This window comes from Acinonyx jubatus, chromosome E4 (genome assembly GCF_027475565.1).
Source record: "Acinonyx jubatus isolate Ajub_Pintada_27869175 chromosome E4, VMU_Ajub_asm_v1.0, whole genome shotgun sequence".
Classification (NCBI taxonomy): domain Eukaryota; kingdom Metazoa; phylum Chordata; class Mammalia; order Carnivora; family Felidae; genus Acinonyx; species Acinonyx jubatus.
The window spans coordinates 3,625,001-3,645,874 of NC_069395.1; the positions used below are offsets into that span (position 1 = coordinate 3,625,001).

Genomic DNA, 20,874 nt, shown 5'->3' on the forward strand with positions numbered 1-20,874 from the left:
TTTTTGTCAACTGCAACCATTCTTGGTAACTCATAATCAAGTGGTTTTTTTCTTCAAATCCTTTTTGATTTTCATGTTCAGTAGTCTCCAAATGTTTAAGCAAAACTTAGTAAAAAGCTTTATACATTATTAGCAGCAAAGATAGCTTTTTGGTTTTAACCAAAGATTTGCTTAAGTGGCTCCAGGGACAGAATTTGTCCCTGGCTGAGGAAGGACTGACTTTTGTGTGAAGGATGAGTTGGGACAAGGCGATAATCAGGTAGCAATATCCAGGGGCTGGCCACGGACACCGTGCGGGATACTAGCACAAGGTACAAGGCCGACTGACCTAAGAATTCTCTCCAGCAAACGACACTGTCGGCTTTCACAAGTCTGGACAGAACGTCAGCTTTGGCCTGAACACCTTTTGGAGACAGCACCCCCCTCTTCTTGTTTTTCTTCCTTAATTCTTCATTTTGGAAACAGTTCTACTACTTCTTACTAATTCTCTTCTTAGAGAATTAGAGTTCTCTAATGGGACGCAGAAGGAAATCAAAACCAATAATCTCGTCATCACATTAAAATGTAAGGGCAAACGTGAGGACACAGAGTACAAAAGGAAGCGCTGTTTGGCCAGAATCTCACCATTCTGAGACTAATGACATCCCTCTCATGGAGAAGTATGGAAAAGGGACAGATCAAGAGGAAAACAGGTGCTGGTATTTTTCTTCTTCTACAGACACAAGTATTGGGGTTCTCCAGGATGTCAAATATCTTCATTTCCAAATGTAGGAGTTTTATTTATTTATTTATTTTGAGAAAGACAGAGACAGAGTGAGCGGGGGAGGGGCAGAGAGAATCCCAAGCAGGCTCCGTGCTGTCACTGCAGAGCCCGACTCCAGGCTCGAACTCACGAAACCGCGAGATCGTGACCTGAGCCAAAACCAAGAGTCGGACGCTTAACGGACAGAGCCACCTGGGCACCCCTCAAAGGTAAGAATTTAGACATGTTCCAAAACTCAAGAGAAGCTCTTTGTAACTCGTCTTGGACTTTATCCGTTCCACCCTGGCCCTTGTTCGCACTGTAATTACCTGCCCATGTTTAGGTGGCTGTGTGATTCTCAGAAATACAGAAGTTCATGTGTGTAACATGTTACTTCATATTGCCCTATTAAAAAGAAATACTTAAGTATGAGGGTTTTTTTTTTACAAAAGGAAATATTTTATTCCGTAATCAGAACAAAACAAAGTAATAAAGAATGTGTAGACTCCAACAAGAAAAAATAAAGAACTTGACCCCTGAGTAGTCACTGGTTGCGGAAGAAATAAGCCCGTGATGCTTCCTCTCCTCCAACTCTGTTAATGCCTTATATCCTCCAGCTTGAGAGTTTTCCAGGTCCTCTAATAAGTGTAACACACACACACACACACACACACACACACACACACACGACTATCTCCCTCCCCCCCATACTTGCCTGTCTCCTTCCTCCCCCAGTACTTCCCACCACACCAAGATTTTCTACGACCCTGGGAAAGCTGTTTATCAGTTGCCAAAGTAGGAACTGGTGAAGCCCACGTAGTCATAACCAGCAAGGTGTCTTTGGCCTCGTGGGTCCACGTATTCTTGCATATGTGATGCACAGAACTGCACTTGTTCCGGGGTTAGGGCCTGAAACAAAACAGAGATACAGTCCCAGGGATGAAAAACAGCTGACTCCTTGGGGCTGGCGATAGGCCTTGAACCTTAGGGACCGCAGAGACTTAGAAGCAGCAGCCGGCCCTGTTCCCACCACACACCTTCTCCGAAATCTGTAATTTCCCAGGGGTAAGACCAGCCCATCTTTTCAACCAGCCCCGACCCAGAGGCTCCCCTCTCACTTTGGCCACACACTTTATCCCATTCCATAAACTTGGGTTATTAAAGACGCGGGATAGGAAACAGTTTTCCAAGTTGAGTTTCAGGTTTGGAATTGACTGCTACAGTCATTAGAGGATGACTCTACATTTTTAGGCCGGGACAAGACAAAATGAAAGGTGAGTAAAGCAAATGACAAGTTGTGCAGTAGAGTGTCTGAGCCAAGAGGACAAAAGGTGGGTGGGGGAGGGTAGCTGCCAATGGGAGGCTGCCCATTGGCCCCAAGTAACCAAGCTCTGGAATACGATGGGAGCACAGCGACCATGGAATCTGACCTGCTTCATGTCGTCTTTGGTAATATAGGCCTTGCCCTCTGCCAGGGCCTGGAAGCCATTCTCTATTTCATCACTGGACTTGATGTTCTCTGACTCCTTGTCGATCAGGAATGAGGTGTAGTCCTCCAGAGTGATGTAGCCCTTCCTGGGGGACGAATGGGCTCAGCTCTCTGAGAACGTAGGCTGCGATCTCTGTTTTGACCCTGCTTCCCACACCCTTGCAGCTAAGCCAATGCAGCTTCCGCGGCCCCAGCCTCTGCTCCCGGGGGAGCCCTCTGGCTGGATGCCCCTCACAGTCTGCAAGTCTCCACCAGCCCCAGTCCCCAGGCGCTTCAAGCTTTTCAAATTGAATCAAAGGCCTCAATTTCTGGTCTTGTGGCATCCTTGGCATTGGAAAGAACTAGCACCTTCATGACTGTCTCCACCCCACCCCCACCCCCCATGCACACAACCCCACCCCCGCCAGTTGGGTATCCTAGGACCTTACAGGGAAAGATGCTTCTCTCAAGAACCAGCTGAAATTCATAGATGAAAAGTGAAAAGCAGGAATCGAGCACATTGCAGGGGCTGTGCCTGAGCTGGAATCAGTGCCATGCACTTTGGAGCTGATCCTACCGAGGCAGAAAAGGCTGCCCAACTCACGTCTATATAGTCTGTGTCTTCCTATTCCCGAGATGAGTTAACAGAGTCATGTTTTATGGATCATTTCACTCTCTGCGCTGGTCTCCAAGCCCCAGTCCCTCGGTCTCCTTCCTACCTCCCTGGATCGACGACATCCAGGAACTTCTCAAACTTGGGCTCCGGTTCATCGTCCTCCACCATGGGCAGGTAGTAGTTGAGTCCTCTGAGGCAGGACCGGAAATCTCTGTGACTCAAGCGCCCCGTCAGATTCTCATCAAAATGTCTGAAGAACAAAACCATTTTATCAAGTTCCATGGAGAACCAGATAAGAACAGAAACGGACAGTTCTTGTGGGACTGGCTGAGGCTTTAACGTGCCACATTTCATCAGAGGGCTGAGTGGAGAGCTTGCTTGTGTTTCTGCACTATTTTTAACCTGGTGGATGGAGTAAAGACAGTCAAATGGGGAGCATGAGAGAAATGCATTTTCTCAAGTCCAGGAATTCTCATAGACACATTCAAAGCCGTGACTTGAGGCTCATTAACACGTCTAGATCTTCATTTAAGATCTCACCAAGCCACACTGAGGGGACAAATTTAGTTATTTGGAGATTCATTCTGAATGTGTTGGAAAGCAAAGAACGGGTCAACTATGAAGATCTACTCACTTATAGGTTGTGCTGAACTCCTTCAATGTCTCCTCACTCACACCTATGGTGTCTCTGAAAGGAAAAGCATGAATTGGCCCATGAAATGAAACAGAAAAACATCAGAAGGCTTGCCATGTGGAAGAGAGAGGGATGTCGGTGGATAATATGCTATTCAGATCATCTAGTTCAGGGCTTGGCAAACTATGACCCGTGGGCCAAATCTAGCCTGCCATTTGCTTTTGCACAGTTTAATGGGCTATGGAGCGTTTTTACCTCTTTACGTGGTTGGAAATAATTAAAAGAAGAAGTGTTTCATTCAACATTAAAGTTGCACGAAATTCAAATTTCAGTGTCCATAAATAGAATCTTATTGAAACACGTACACGCTCATGAATTTGTGGGTTATTAATAGCCCTTTGTCTCTACAACAGCAGAGTGAGTAGTTGCAACAGAAACGACATGGCTCTCCAAGGCTGACGCATTTACGATTGGTCTGTTTACAGGGAAAGCTTGCCAATCCCTTGTCTAGATAATAATGCTGTCATTGTTATCGACACCTCAAGCTGCTTTGACGTCATTAATTTATTTAGAAAAACAAGAGAATTTTGCTCTTCTGGCTCTCCACCTTGACTATTTCTTGCATTCTAGACATCTGAGACAGGTTTTTACAAAAGGGACTGCTTCCTGAAGAGATCGCATAAGGTCAAGGGACTCTGAGAACTGAATGACGAATAGCTTCAGGGGGATGGGGCGCTGTCTCCTGTCTCAAAATAGATTCCCATATAAAAAGAAATCGTCATTCTGTGGGGCAGCAGAGAGAGGGAGAGAAAGAGAATATTGATTAGTCTGGAGATGGTGTGCGTACTACCTCCGAAGGAGCTCTTTTATAAACAGTACCCCAAGCTCTAGCCCTTGGGGCTCACTAAGTTCCTGACACCCAGTGCCACCCACGCCCTGCCCAGCCCTGGTCACGGGTCCACAGTACTTGGCTTGGATCTGTTGTTCCAGGTTGTGCTGCATCCGCGTTCCCAGCTGGTGGAGCTGGTCCCACTGCTGGGCCAGCCCGATGGTGCTGTACTTGATGTCCAGGACCAGAGCCTCTTCTAAGTTGTCTCCCAGATCCTCAATCTTGGTCAGCTGGCGCTTCATGGCCTGAATCTCCTTCTGTTTCCGCTAGAGAAGACCGACCAAAGGAAAGAGCGGTCACACAGGGTAGCTCCGAACCAGGCGATGGTAGAGAAGATTAAGAAGCTGATGGGTTTGGGTTTCCCCTGCCTGCTCCTGAATGATTTTCAGGCATCTTCCTGTCCTCTGTGAAAAATGAACTGCTCAAGGGGTCCACTTCTGTATTCCTCATTTATGCGATGGTGGGAAGGTTAAGTGATGGGACGTCTGTCATTCTGGACGTCTGCCATATAGAAGTCTAAGAGTTAGCAGTTACGTGCTGCAGGAGAGAGGAGTAGCACTTCCAGGACGCCTCGAGAGATCCTCTACTTCAATCGTATTATTTTCCCATGTCAAATGACAACAGAAATTGGGGGATGCTCCAGATCGTAGGCCCGGAGCTTCTGTATTTGTTCTCTCTTTTTTTTTTTTTTAAGTTTATTTTAAGTTTATATCTCTCTCAAAAATAAAGAGAGAGAGAGGAAAAAGAAAGACAAAGAACATGCATGTGCACAGGCACCGGCGAGGAGCAGAGAGGATCTGAAAGATCTGATGGGGACAGAGGATCCGAAATGGGCTCCATGCCGAGAGCAGACAGCCCCACACAGGGCTCAGACCCACGAACCCTTCACCTTGAGATCATGACCTGAGCTGAAGTCACACGCTTAACTGAGCCATCCGGGCACCCCGGCTCTCATTCGTCGTCATCATCTTAATCATAATGATGTAGGCATTATGAGCTCCATTGTACAGATACAAAAACTCAGGTTCAGACATTGAAGTGAACCGATGTCCTTGTCCGTGAAGTGTCAGTCAATGGTTAGAATGCAAATGGTGGGCAGGGTTGGGACTAGAACCTTAAGCTGTTGACCTTCAGGCCCGGAAATGTACCTAAAAGTACTACTAGGGTTGCCTTTAGGTTCACGCAAAAGTTCTCCTGGTTTCCCTGGCACTCCTTGTAATTCTGGCAACATCCTCAGCTGATGCTCAACATTACTTACTTTATTTGCTTCCAACTGGGATTCCAGGGTTCCCGTCTCTTTGAGCAAAGACCTAGTTAAGAAGCAGGGGAAAATGTTACTCATAAAATCAGAGGTCAAGATTTCACCCAGACGGACTGATTCTGACAGCCTACGTTTCTCCACCTCCTTATCTTATTATAATGGCCTCTTCAGAATGAATTTTCACACCAGATTTTCACGAAACCAAACCCTTCTGTCAGCTAGCAAGTTGCTGGACAGATGAGAAGGGAAGGAAGGTCTGTCCTCATTCTTCTGTGCCTGTGAGAAGGCTGCCGTAGTCCCCCTGATTCTTACTCTGGGACATACCCTTAACCTAACAAGGGCAAGTCTCCCCCTCGGGGGGTACAGGGCAGGATGATATACCCTGTACTTCTCTTTCCACCCCAAGCTTCCACTCAGGTGCCATCTCAATCTGATGGTGATGATGGCAAAGATGTCCCATGCTGAGTCCTCCGTTTGGCTCCAGAATATAACAGACACATCTATGACAAAACAAACACGGTAACACAAAATACTGACCCATCCAGAAAATAAGCCCTGGGCGTGGAGGTCAGGAGCAGCGATCAGAAGAGAGAAAAGAGAAACCACGTGTTAACATGGATGACTTCAATGATCTTCTTTCCTCAGATCTAAGAAATATTCTAAATCTTCCGTAACCAGAAAAGAGGAACCCGTTTTGCACTGTCCCCAGAGTCTCGCCCCCTCAGAGGAGCCTCTGTGCGGCTCCTCCTGTCCTGGGTTGGAGAAGAGCTCAGGTGTCAGGTGACCATGCCAGGTGTCGGGGACACACTGCTGGGGGTGGGGTTGGGGGGGCTCATGGGGGCGGGGGTGGGGGTGGGTGGGAGGGACCACACCAGAGGCAGAGGATGATGCACTTTGCTTTTTCTGCCCTCTGTCACATGAGTTTCGGCCATGACACAGGATTGCTTTCTGCTCATTGTCTGGTTTTTCCTTGCTGGGTTTGTGGGAGCCGTCGGTATATATCACGGACTGTCGAAACCACCACTTTGACCACATTTCTGACCCACCTGCTGGAGACGGCCTACAATCCTTGACATTTATGCTAACGTATTATACCTTCCGAGTCTCTTCTTTTCCAGGTCATTTGCCCCGGAAGATGTGACAAATGTTATTGTCATGTATAGGACATTCTGCATTTAATAAAAGCAGCCCGCACCTATTATCTCACTGATTTTCACCACGGCTTCTTTTCAGGGATGGGGCAGCCTGAGAGCTTCATAGCAGGTGTTCACGGTAGGCTCCGCCTTTGGTCGTGCCCACAAATACACACGTGACCTGGAGCAAGTCAACTCGTCTACTGATCTTCTTCCCACACTTGGGGACAGAGATAATCGAATCGGCTCTGTGCACATTTCAAGGTCTCTCTGAGAGTTAAGGGAGGTGACGGGTATAGAAGCACTTTGTAAAGTGCCAACATAAGGGACTGCTATGGTTTTTAGACTTTAATCACAGGCAACGGGGGAAAATGAGAGCATCAAGGAGAGAACATGGAAGGCAACACAACGGGCAGTGGCACGAAATTCTCGTTTCTTGCTTTTGCACGGACTGACTTAGAAAACCATCAATTCCAGATGAAAAACACAGACAGGATCTGGTGATTTTAGAACACCATAAATCCTGTAGGACCCCCCCTTCCTCAGACATGCATTTCACCCCCGTGGTGACACAGGGATCATGGGTTTGGGGACAGCACCACGCACCTGGTCTCCAAGATCCACTGAAGGAAGGCACTGGCGTTCTGCTCAAACTCCTGGCACATCTCAAAGTTCTTGACCTGTCTCTCCTCCTCTTTTTGTAGCTCCTGCTCCCGTTCCTAAACCCCGAATCACAGAGAGAAGAGTGAACGCTGAAGACCTCTCTTTGAAGTAAAATAGCTGCTTTGTTGCTATTCTCAGCTGCACATCTTCCCCTGATCTAACCTGTCTTCCGGAAGCATGTAGTACGTGCTCCTATGTCATCCCGCCCTTTCCTCGCCCCCGAAGGAGAAGGAAGCTCCCATCATGCATCTGTAAGACCAAGCCCAGTGACAAATAAGCTAGTAATAAAGGCAAATCATCTTTCTTCTCATTTGTTTTCTGGGTGAAATTTTCATTTAAATGAACATAAAAGGAGCCTTTTAAGGGAAAGCAGCCTTCCTTTAGGGAAAGGTAGTAACGAGAGTTGCCATCTAAAATTGGTGATATTTTCATGAAAATTTTCTGCTAAGCTTTTTAATATCTTCTCCAGTTTCTATGATAAATGTCATTATAGACAGACAAACACAAACACATAAAAAAAAAGGCACTTTGGAGGTATGTATAAAATGCGTGCCTTGGATGGGGGAATTCTAGAGCCTGTGGACATATATACGAACCTCGTGAACTTTCCATAGCCCATTTTTTTAAACGTTTTTATTTATTTTTGAGACAGAGAGAGACAGAACATGAGCAGGGGAGGGGCAGAGAGAGAGGGAGACACAGAATCCGAAGCAGGCTCCAGGCTCTGAGCTATCTGAACAGAGCCCGACGCAGGGCTCGAACTCACCGACCGTGAGCCCTGAGCTGAAGTCGGACACTTAACCGACAGAGCCGCCCAGGTGCCCCTCCATGGCCCATTTTTACAGCCACCTCCTGGAACTTGTGATCGCCTCCCTGAATCACTGCTCACCACCCGGAGGCATGAGAGTGTCTGAGCTCTGGGGCGTAGGGCTATACCTTACTGTGGATATATTTCCAACATTTTCTTAGATAGATTCCATTGCTGTCCCAACGTGTTTATTAATAGCGCCCTTTCCTTCTCAAAAGGCCCCCCAACTTGTATACTAAATTAGGTGGTCACGCTCGCCACAGCGAAAGAATGTCTCTGCCGTGTGCCGTTACCTTGATGATGTCATGTAGGTGCTTCCAGACCTTCTCCAGCACCTCCATCGTCAACCAGGTGTAAGGGCTGGAAGGCACGTCTAAGGCCTTAATCTGCTGGTCCAGCTCCAGCAAATAGTTGAAGTCCGACTGGGCCCCCACCAAGGAGGCCAGGAAGGCCTCCTGGTCCTTCTGCAGTTTCCGTATCTCGTTCAGGGAAACACAGTGCACAGGCTCTGACAGGTCCTCCTTGGCGTTCTCACACCAGTGGTTGAAAGCGGAAGCCTTGTGTGCAAATTCCATGAACAGCTCCTCAGCCTGCAGAAGAAAAAGTCACTTCCATCTTGCCCGATAAAACCCCTCAGCAAAAGAGAAGACTGAGGATATAAAAAAGAAGAACGCCCATCTTCAAATATTAGGCGGGTCAGCAACTGTAGGAGGGCAGAACGGAAACCACCGAGCACCATGTGCTCAGCAGGCGGGCAGGCGAGTTCGAGACCTGGCGCCCTGGTTGAGAGTAGCCGAGGCCTCCACCATCTGCACCTAAGGAGGCGGAAGGACTCTTAGCATTGTTTTAACTCCGAGAGTCCGAAAGAAGCGAGGGCCATTTTCAGCCATACGATTTCACAATTTGTTATTCTGAAGTCTGTGCTCCAGTTCTGCCTGTCACACAGGGAACGTGCAAACATCAGTGTTACATGAATGCATGGATGAACGTTTGAATAAGCAAATCATTTATGGGCTAGGCCAGTCTATCCACACCTCTCTGATGTCTCTTTGTCTGTACTGAGTTCTTTTCCTGCCTTCCTTCTAGAACTTGTTCAGGGCTCAGCTCGTGCTTGAAGCCCCTGCTTAAACCCAGCTCCCACCCTCTGGTCTGTACCCTTACTCCTAGGTTACTGTCTGGCGTTCTCCATATGCTCTCAATGACTCTGAATTCTCCGAATTTCTGAACAACAGACATAGCATGGATTGTTCCAAACACTGGTGATCAAAACTAGTTTTGGATTTAAAATGTATCATAGATTTGGGGCACCTGGGTGGCTCATTCAGTTGGCCATCCAACCCTTGATTTCGGCTCAGATCATGATCTCGCATTGTGGGATCAAGCCCCATGTCCAGCTCTGTGCTGACAGAGTGGAGCCTGCTTGGGATTTTCTCTCACTCCCTCTGCCCCTCCCGCATGCTCTCTCTCTCTCTCTCCTTCCTCTAAAATACCCACATACATACATACATACTCAGCAGTTTATACTTCCCAAGAGATTTATCTTAAGCAAATATGAAAATGAGTTTTCATCCCCAAATATGTTGGTTTAAAGAGGAAAAAATTGGCCTAAATGGAAGGGAGATTACGAAGGTACTACACCATTACATCTTACCCTGTACTCATTTGGGCAATGTATATGCTAAAAATAGACCAGTACAGAGAAATTGACTTGGTTCCTATACAGGAAATAAAAAAAAAACTATGAAGTATTTCGTATTATTTTTGTAATATTATGGATCACCTGAGTATTTTACAAAGATTTTATAATCAGAAAATAAAATAGCAAATCTCTTTGCAGTTCAAAAATTAAGCTAAATAGAATCAGAAGCTAAAGCATCTTTCTATCTAGAATGCATATATGTGTGTAAAGTTGCCCCCAAATTGATTTAATTTTTCACTTAAGATTTATTTCTGTAGGTTCCATACCAACAGAGTAGTTAGCTAAGCATCCAGACGGACTGATTTTTGTCCATGCGTCTGTTTCCTAATTCCCCTGCCTGCCTTAACTTGCTGCCCGGTATAATACTTATGGCCTAGGAGTGCTCAGTAACGTCACTGACCATCCTGACTTCCTTTTATTATTGGTATTTTTTATGATCAACATCCAATACCTTAGCGGCCACCACTAGAAAGAACATTCTCATCACTTATACCTACATAGCACTTAGTGGTTTGCACTGCATTTTCAGATCCATTATCTCTTAATAGTCATAACAGACCAGCAGGAAACAGTCGTAACATGATCCAATTTCATAAATGGAGGAATCAAGGCTCAGAGACGTTAAGGGACATATACAAGGTCTCCCAGCCAAGAAAGATCAACACAAGGTGGGAACTCAGGTTTTACTGGTTGAGTGCTCCTTGTGTCTGGGCTAGAGAAAAGCCCAAGGACAGCCTTACCTCCCGCCTGTCACTTTAGTTCTTTCAAACACTAGGACCTTTCACCCTTTGACCCACCTACTTCTTCCACTACATGTGCCTGGCTTCTCTCTCAAGTCAGCTGGACAACTGACAAGTCAGTTTTAAAACAAATAAACAAACAAACAAACAAACAAAAAACACAACCTATCAATCTAAAAAAAACCCCAATAACTTCTTGTTCAGTAAGAATGCCAGGGCGCCCAGGTGGCTCAGTCGGTTAAGTGTCCAACTTCGGCTCAGGTCATGATCTCATGGCTGGTGGGTTCAAGCCCTGCATCAGGCTCTGTGCTGATGGCTCGGAGCCTGGAGCCTGCTTTGGATTCTGTATCTCCCTCTCTCTCTCTCTCTCTGTCCCTTCCCTGCTCATACTCTGTCTCTCCGTCTCTTAAATAAACATTAAAAAAACTAACAAAAAATTAAAAAAATAAGAACGCCTTTCTGGTCCTTTCCATGCAGTCACTCAAATGTCTCTAGATTACCCAAACAGGGTTTCCAGTATCTATTTCTGGATTCCATGGCTAATAGAATATACAGATAGTGGACGACTGATTATGGCTCATCTCTCTCTCTCTCTCTCTCTTTTTTTTTTTACCTTCTTTAGGGGAAGCTGCTTCTCCAGCAAGTTCTGTCTGTGGGCTGCAGAGGCTTCCAGCAGCTCCCCCCAGCGCCTCAGCAGGGCAGCATGGCGCTCCTCAATGGCTTTGGTCTGGCTGTGCTGAGCGGCCACCAGCTGGTCCTTCAGGTCAGTTATCTCCGACAGCCTGTCTTGCTGGAAGCTCTGTAGGCTGGCGTCCAGCGTGTCCTGGGAAAGACGCAGACAGAAGCTGTGAGTGGAGATACAACCCAGATTCCCGGGGCCAGTCACACCTGGGTTCTACCAGATCTTTTATCATGGACAAGACAAGGTCTAGGAAAGGATTAGAGTGATGACCAAGCAGAAGGAGACGTAACTTCGAGACTTAGGTGAATGTCTGTGGTTGGAAGTATGGCTGAGTTTGAGTGGATGTGTGTTTTATAACCAGACCTTAGGGTAGGTGTAATATTAACATTAAGGGAATACGGGAGCATGGGACAATCTTCTGCATTTTTTGAGTCAAAACTAAATGCTTCCTCCAGCTCGCATCCTTTCTAAGACTCTTTTGCATCTTCTGTTAGGTTTTGTGCTCTGACTGGTAGCACACAGCACACTATCACAGATCTTGGAGGTATACACACCGACAACAGACCTCTTGTGGGGCTCAGTTAGATCACGATTCATGGTGTGTGTGTGTGTGTGTGTGTGTGCGCGCGGTGTTGAAATCAACATCACAAAGTTCTGGATACTGAACTTCCAGATTTAATAGGGTGGCTTGCATATGATTAATTCTCCCTTTGAGAATAACTATAACTGCTGGGTAAAAGTACAAAACATCAGCTGTTTGAAAGAGAGCAGAATGCAACTCAGGTAACGACACCTCAAAGGATCAAAATTCTAGAGAAGAGGAAACAGTATTAAGGTCAGAGTAATATTCTCTGTCACCTTTCCCTATGACGTGCAGGCCGCACAGGCCAAGAGGTTGAGGGCAATGCAGCTGCTCCGAGCTCTTGATAATCTCAGGAGGCTAAAGAGACAGTTTCTGGGGAATTGGGCAGCCAGGGTGGAAAAAGAACTACAGAAAAATAGGTTCGATATTCTGTCTGTTTTCTCCTCCAGGCGTCTACAGATTCCTAAACTGCACAGGCCAGGAGTCCTAGAAGCCCAGCAGAAACAGTAGCAAAAAGTCAAAGGTGCTAAGTAGGTAATCTTTGCTTGCTAATCTCACAGCGCTGAGTTGAAAACACAAAGAGGGGAAGCCCCCCTGAAAGGCATTTAGTTAAACCCTTGAAAGGCCTGAGTAAGAGCCAATGAAAAAAAGGCAAGTCCCCACCCCCCAAAACGAAATTATGTCTCGTGTCATTTCAGTCCCTGACCAAAAAGTAGGGGTTAGATGGGGGATGGAAGTGTTAAATCATAAACATAAGTAAAGATTCATCAGTTACATTACTTTAAATGTATATAGACTCGGGGTGCCTGGGTGGCTCAGTCGGTTCGGCGTCTGATTTTGGCTCAGGTCATGATCTCATGGCTCGTGGACTTGAGCCCCGCATCAGGCCCTGTGCTGCCAGCTCGGAGCCCGGAGCCTGCTTCGGATCCTGTGTCTCCCTCTCTCTCTTCCCCTCCCTCACTCCCGCTCTGTCTCTGTCTCTTTCTCAACAATAAATAAACATTACAAAAATTTCAAATGTAAATAGACTCACCCCTTCCAACAAAATGATCAAATTAGATAAAGAAAGCAATCCTCACTGTGAAATTTATAGCAGACAATCTAAAATACAAAGATACTCTGCACTTCCATGTTTATTGCAAAAATGCTTGCATTCGCCACGATATAGAAACAACCTGAATGTCCATCAACAAATAAACAGACAAAGAAGATGCGATGTGATGGGATGTGATGTGATGTGTGTACAAAATGGAATATTATTCAGCCGCCAGATGGAAGGGAATCCCGCCATTTGTGACAATTTGGATGAAACTTGAGAGCGTACGTTAAGTGAAATAAGCTAGACAGACAAAGACAAACACCACTTGATACCACTCACAAGTAGAATACAGAAGAGTTGGACTTAGAGAAACAGAGCAGACGGGTAGTTGCCATGGGCTGGAGGGTGGGGAAGATGGGAGATACTGGACATAGGATACAAACTTCCAACTAAATGATTGACTAGTTCTGGGCATCTCACGTAGAACACGATGATTACAGCCAATACTCCTGTATTATACACCTAAAACTTGTTAAGAGAGTAGATCTGAAATATTCTCAGAAGAGGCAATTATGTGATGGGAGGCAGGTGTCAGCTACAAGGCTAATCATTTTGCATTCTATACATGTATCAATTAAACAACAAAAATTATAAAATATACACACATAAATGTAAAAAAGAAAACAACCAAAGGATAGAAATATGGACTGCAAACACTAAACAAACAAACAAAAAAACACTGGTACTCTAGATTGTGAAAAAGTAGACTTTAAATCAAGAAATGTTATTAGAAAGAACATTTCATAATAAAAAGGATTCAGTTCATCAAGATGACTCATAATTCTAAATGTCAACACAACCTTTAACTTAGCTTCAGAATATATAGAAATAATGGAGCATTTAAGCAACACGATTCACAACCAAAACCTGACAGGTAACAAAAAACACTGCAAAGTACACATTCTTTTCAACTGGACATAGACTATTCACCAAAGCAGACTATTTTCTGGACGTAAACCAAGCTTCTAAAATAATGGAGGGTGTGTTTTTAAAACAAAGTAGAATTAGACAAGATATAAATGTGAAAAAAGATAGTAAGAACATTTCCAAGTGTTGGGAAATTCAGCTAAATACAATATGGGATAACCAATGGGTCAAATAAGAAATTAGAAATGACAGAAGCATTTTAACTGAGTGACAATAGCAAAAGTAACATATGGAATTGTGAGGTGCTGCTAAAACTTTACTTACAGGGAAATTCATATCCTTATATCAAAATATTAGAAAAGGAGTGGCTAAATATTTGATAATCTAAATAAATATCCACCTTGAGAATTTTTTAAGAAAGAAGTTAATCCCAAGGAAAGAAAAAGAAAATGAGAAAGCTATAAAAAGGTATGAGTGGGATAATATCCAAAGATATAGCAGAGAACAATAAAAAAAAAACCCTAAAGCTGGTTCTCTGATAAAAATGATGCACACCCAGCAGCAGCAAGACTGAGGGGAGGGAGAGAGAGAAAAAAACTAGCAAATTATGCATATGGGGAAGAAAAAGAGGAACAATATTGCAGGTCCTACAGACAGTAAAACCACAGAATTGGGGAATGGAATAATACTAGTGTTCAGCTTCCGTGCACGTGGGCTGTGGTCACCATGGGCACCTGCCCACGAGCAGCCCTGTCCTTACCTGCTTTGCCAGGAGAGCAAGTGATGCAGTGAGGTCTGTATCATTGCCATTGGTCTTCAGACTTGCTTCCTTCTCAGCTAGAGAGCAAAGACGATTAGTTAGAGGGGAAACACGGTTGCTCTTGAATCAGCTTTGGTAAGGAGAAAAGGAATATTCCCTACAAGCCATTAGAGAGCCTCCTGACTCCGGGAGTAAGTCATTTATCGGAATATGGGAGCAGTGGGGGGCTGATGGGTGGTCTTTCTGGACTGATGCAGTGCAGCCCTGACTGAAGCTGAGCTGGGACCAACACTTCTGGGTGGTTTGGAAGACAAAGGAAAATTGCAGATCAGGCATGAGTTAAAAACAATCAAACACGCTATTTTTTTTTTAGAATGTTCTGCTATAGCTCTGCCCTTCTGAATATCACATGCGAAATCACCAATTCCCCAAAAATGTGTTTTATGGAATTCTGGTCCTCAGTCACCCCTCAGCATGTTTGTGTGTGTGTGTGGGGGGGGGGAGGGATGAATGTGTGTGTGTGTGTGTGTGTGTGTGTGTGTGTGTAGGCACACATGCATGCACATGTGAGTGTAACTATGTCCAGAAAGGGTAGGAGTGAGTGATGAGGGAGCATCTCTTTTCTCACCAGAAGTGAGAAAACTGCAGAATCTTTCTACCGATGGAATTTACCAGCATTTCTCACACCCAAGGACCTTGGCCTTCACATGCCATACCTATCCAGGCCTCCACCACATCAGCCTTCCAGTTGAACTGCTGAAAGTCATAATCATCTTCCAATTGCAACTTCCAAGCAGCCATCGCCTTAGCCAGAGAAGGGATCTTTTCGGTCAGAGCCTGTATCTTGGTGGCTACCTTCTCCGTGTGCTGACTTGTCTCCTGAGACACCAAGATGGAGAAGAGAAGGAACAGATACACATTGGTGGATGTCCATGGCTAGAAGTTGAATTCTTTAGTATGATAAGAAGGTGGCATCTCTCTCATTACAAATACGTAACTATTCTCCTCTGGGTCGACTGCAGTTATCGTATTAATTGTATTTTTCATCCATGCCGGGATGGTTACTTCCACTCTAGCATTTAGGAGATCTTCTTGTGTGGGGCCACATGAGTGTGACTTTCTTAGCCGGAGTCCCCTCGGTTTAAGGATCTTTGTATAGTACTTAGATCAGTGAGAGTTTATAAAAACAAGCATTTGTACCAAAGAATGATTCTCAAATTACAAAGGGGTTTCAGTGTGGTCCTCTTTGCTAAAGGCGCACAAAGAACTTCTTTATGTTTTTACAATACTCTATAACCAAAGCACGCGATAAGATGTTTATAAATGCCTTACAGTGAGTAAGAGGGTCAACAGGGGATTTAAGGAAATCTGAGAGATATGCCTGTAAGAACTAGAAAAAAGAATTTCCAAAAAACAGCGACTGAAGAGATAATTATGTGCTCAGAACAAAAATAAGATAGCTAGGAAGAGATTATTAAAATTCAATGTATGGGGGCGCCTGGGTGGCTCAGTCGGTTGGGCGTCCGACTTCAGCTCAGGTCATGATCTCACCGTTTGGGAGTCTGAGCCCCACATCAGGCTCTGTGCTGACAGCTCGGAGCCTGGAGCCTGCTTTGGGTTCTGTGTCTCCCTCTCTCTCTGCCCCTGCCCCACTTGTGCTCTGTCTCTCTCTATCAAAAATAAATAAATGTAAAAATATGAAAAACATAAAATAAAATTCAGTGTATGATTTTAGCACAGCTCGTGATTCTGTATTTGGACCAATCCCTTTTGGAAAATGATCTTGGCCTGGAATCCCTGAAGTACTCACCTTATTTAAAATATCTTCTCCTTGAGCACACACATCTTGCACCCGGGTCTCATGGACGGCAAAGTCATTTTCCAATGCTTCATGCTTCTTTAGCAAGCTCTGTGGAAATGAGTCCGTGAGAATCAACACATCCAAGCCTGGACAATCTAACCCACCCATATTCTGACTCCCGTTGATGCAACTCACAGGAATGATTTGGCTACGCTAGGGGGGCGTCCACTTTTTCCTACACAGTGCCACTAGATGCCTCCCCTAAAGCTCTCCACTTGCCAAAAAGGGCAATCCTACCAGAAAAGAAAGAAGTAAAAGAATACAGTGACACCGTTTCTAACTTACTAGGGTGAACGTAAGCTTTTCTGGACTTTGGAATGAGAGTGTTGGTCAAGGGAATACACACGGATTCCTCCATTTTGAAATGTACATAATTCCATGAAATGCTGTATCTCACAGAAAAAGAATAAGTATCATCCTATACTAAGAGTGGACATAAAGGCAGGTAAAGAAGGCGCTGAGCTGTTTCGAATCTCAGTCTTGAACTTCTCTGGGTCTAACTGCTGCTGGTAGGATGGGGAAAGGAGTGTGGACAAAGCCCAGAAGCAGTGAGTCTCCTCCTTCTTTGTATTCTCCCGAGTGTTTTCCAGACAAGGCAGCCCTGCCCACCACCACCCTCCATCCGCGAGGGCCTGGGCTGGCTTGGCTGCCTCCTCCTGGTTCTGTCCCCAAAGCACCTTGCCCACTTCTCCTTCTATACCACACACTAGCCTGGGCCACAGGAAGAAATGGATTTTGTGTGACTAACACGCTTTTTAACTGCCACATTTTGCAAACAAAAGAATTTCAGGATACAAGGTGTTCTTAGGCATGGTTATTTCTTTAAATACAAGATGCACTACATGATATTGGATGACTATATATTTCATCTTTATGCAGAAACTATACATGGAGATTGGATACTGATCCACAATATAAGATAGACTGATTTAGCCGTGTTTTACGTACACACAATATATGAAATAAAGTCTCCTTAACCCCATCTCCTTCTGTTTCCAATCTCTTTTCTGTGCTTCCCCTTGGACACTCTGGACAGCTCAGGTGCCTCACATCTAATTCATGCTTCTTTAAATAAAGTCTAGGTGTCCCTCCTTCAAATATATTCCTAAGTCCTAAGTAGCCTCCTCAATGTTGTGTTAAAAGTTGATAAGGCCAAAGCTTAAAACTTCACTTTAAATATATCTTTTATGGTTCTTGTAGTTGTAAGAAGTTGATCAGAAATACCTTCTCTTCTCCTCACATGTTAAACAAAGAGAGAATATGAGATTGGGGGCAGGAAATCTAAATCCAACGACAGGTAGGCAACTCTCTTTTCTTATATTTGCCAATCTATACGGGTCCAAGAACCCCCAAACTCAGAGGACCAATTGTTTTCTTGATACAAGATGACACAGAAAGGCTAGGTGGATAGGTATCTTAAGGTAATGGTGAAGATTATTAGCAATAAATCCTCATAAAAATCTATTCCTGGAATTTGTATGTTACTGCAAAGACTTTTCATTAAAACGAGTCTTTGAATGTGATGGTCTAAGTGTACCTATCGAAAGATCAAGATTGGCTGAATGGCTTTAAAAATGTGACCCAGCTATATGTGGTCTACAAAAGCCGCACTTCAAATAGAACAGCATGAGTGGGCGTGAAAGTGACAGGCTGGCCGGGAGGGACACCTGCGGAACAAAGAGCCACTGGACAGTCACAGGCACAAAGATGAACCGCACCCGATGCCTCATCTCAGACGACAGTGAACTCAAAACAGCTAATGGACCTAAAATGAACACGTAAATCTCTAAAGTTCTAGAAAAAGACATAGCGGCTTTTCATGATCTTGGGCGAGGCCAAAAGTTTGCATTTTTGACACAGAAGCACGGAAGGTCAACAGGTAAAGCAAACAAACATTACGCTGAAGAAAATAAGGCAGCAAATAAGCACACAAAAAATTAGCCATTAGGGAAATGAATATTGAAACCACAAGGAGATACACCACACTCCTATCAGATTGTGTAAAATAAAAAAAAAATGGTGATGGTACCAAATCTTGGCAAGAATGTGCTGGAAGGCGCCATCACTCACGCGCTGCCAGCGAGTGGGTAAGACGGTACAGCCGCTCTGGAAACAGTTGAACACTTTTATATTTTTATGCATGTATACTTTTTTTACAGAACCAAATATGCAGTGATCCTACAGCAATTGGATTCCTGGACATTTATGCCCAAGGAAGGAAGACTCACATTTACATGGAAGCCCCTGCATGGATATCGATAGCAGCTTTACTCGTAACAGCTCCAAAGTGGAAACGACCCAGACACCCTTCAACAGGTGACATCCACGCCATGACATACCACCCGGCAATAGCACTGAATGAACTGTGGTCACACACAGCCTGAGCGAGTCACCAGGGAACGACGCTGTGCGAGAGGCGAACTGCCCAAAGTTATGGACTGTATGAGTTCATCTATACAACATTCTTCATACGTCCAAAATTACAGAGGTGTAGAGTAGATTAGGGGTTGCCTGGGGTTAAGGGGGGGCAGAGGGAGGAGGGTGTTCTGCAAGATGGTGATGGTGACGTGCTGCCTCTTGACCCTGTCAGTGTCGAAGTGCTGGCAGGTGTTACCACGGGAGGAAACTGAGTAAAGTGCACATAGGACCTCTCTGTATTACTTCTTACAACTGCATGAGTACCTACAGTTCTCAAAATGTAAGGTTTGATTTTGAAAAGCAAAGCCTTGGGAATGTTTGATACGAAAGCTTAAACCACTCATACATGTGCAGTGTGTGCACATGTCCCAGAAGACGTTTCAAACGAGAGGAGTCAGTGGTGGGGATTTCATGCCACGTGCAGGTTTTAAGTTTTCCATCGCCAGTGTGAGCCTTCCCTTATGTCATCACGTAAGAGTGAATGAATCTCCACAGAGACTTCTCGGTAAATCCCTAAGTTTTAAGACTACTAGGCGGAGACCTCAAGGTCCCAAGAATATCATTATCTTATGATCACCTTCTCAAAAGCTCTAAAACTCCACCTTAACTCAAGATCACATGGACCACTTGGTCATTTCTTTATTGGAAAACTCAATACTGTATTCACAAGGGTGTCTCTAAGTTGTAGAACTAGTCTACCTGCCAGGTCGCCCTTATAAATTTGCTTTTCTGGAAAATGCAACCAGTGGCCAGGCATGAGAATGCTTCCAATTAAGCGTAACATTAGTATTTGAGGGAATCTTTAGGAAACCTACCTCTGTGAGGGAAGGCCTGTAAGCATGAAGGACTGAACTCATGAATCATGGGATTGAGACTTGAGTCCTGTCTTCACACCTGATTGATTCTGTGATCTTGGGCAAGTTGCTTGCATCCTCAGACCTTGATTTTTCATATTTAAAATTGGCAGGAGTACCCATATTTCCGTCATCGTTTCCTCCCACCAGGAGAACGATTCTTTTCATGGATGAAAATGTTGACTACTTAAGAAAAGATTTAAATCAGGGGCATCTGGGTGGCTCAGTCGGTTGAGCGTCTGACTGGATTTTCTGCTCGGCTCATGATCTCACAGTTCATGAGATTGAGCCCTGCGTTGGGCTTTGTGCTGACAGCATAGAGCCTGCTTGGGACTCTGTCTCTGTCTCTGTCTCTCTCAAAATAAATAAATATGCTTTCTAAAAAAAGAAAGAAAATATTCAAATCCAAGGGAAGAAAATCGATCATTCAGCCTGTTACTCACCTGAGTAGCGGCCAGTGTGTCCCCAGAACCCCCTCGGGCAACCATAGCTTCCTTTTCACTGATCCAAGCTTCTTCCTCCTCAGCATTCTCCATGAACTTCAGGTATTCTAGGGATTCTTCCAGTCGGAGCCCTCTGCAACAGGGCAGTGAACCCCAGTGAGGATGGGGAGAAGCCAGCACGCGGGGGACTATACTGAGCAGCACAGCCACACGAGGCAGACGCACAGGACAATCTGATCTGAGCTCCTGTGAACAGTGGGAGGCCCTGACCCCAGAAGTCCTATTCTGTGGCATCTCCTGCTCCCTGGGAGTCTTTGCTGCTGGGAGAGAGCCTCGTCCAAACATGAGTGCCCAGCTGGAGAACAGCGTCAGTGAGCTAAGGTCTCTTTCTATTCTGTGTGCTGCCTCTTATATAGTGAAGGCACCACAAAAAGCTAGATGTTTCCTTCTACTCCCCAGCAAGACACATCTTCCTACCGCCAACAGGTATGGAATTATAGGCAGAAATTATTTGCTTTGGCCATCTGGCTACAAGGGAGGAAATCTACCCCTCGTTCTTTGCTTCCTAGGGGCTGCACATAGGGCCAAGCCTGGGAGCGGGATGGGTCATACAAAGTAAAACAGAACCGGGGGCCACGGCCCGGTGAGAAGGAT

General features: G+C 45.1%; 1 protein-coding gene across 1 annotated transcript in view; it reads right to left on the minus strand.

Annotated features, from left to right (window-relative positions):
- Positions 1–1,177: 1,177 nt before the first annotated feature.
- The window catches only part of SPTA1 (spectrin alpha, erythrocytic 1), a 64,674-nt gene continuing 44,977 nt past the window's right edge, over positions 1,178–20,874 (minus strand). Inside the window, exons 39-52 of the mRNA XM_053209127.1 lie at positions 20,221–20,353; positions 16,455–16,553; positions 15,361–15,523; positions 14,645–14,721; positions 11,267–11,476; positions 8,508–8,804; positions 7,350–7,462; positions 6,148–6,165; positions 5,608–5,659; positions 4,428–4,615; positions 3,461–3,514; positions 2,930–3,076; positions 2,173–2,317; positions 1,178–1,651 (exon numbers count right to left, since the gene is read on the minus strand). Coding sequence (XP_053065102.1) covers positions 1,526–1,651; positions 2,173–2,317; positions 2,930–3,076; positions 3,461–3,514; positions 4,428–4,615; positions 5,608–5,659; positions 6,148–6,165; positions 7,350–7,462; positions 8,508–8,804; positions 11,267–11,476; positions 14,645–14,721; positions 15,361–15,523; positions 16,455–16,553; positions 20,221–20,353 — 1,822 coding nt within the window. The 3' untranslated portion in view covers positions 1,178–1,525. The remainder of the gene's footprint in view (positions 1,652–2,172; positions 2,318–2,929; positions 3,077–3,460; positions 3,515–4,427; positions 4,616–5,607; positions 5,660–6,147; positions 6,166–7,349; positions 7,463–8,507; positions 8,805–11,266; positions 11,477–14,644; positions 14,722–15,360; positions 15,524–16,454; positions 16,554–20,220; positions 20,354–20,874) is intronic.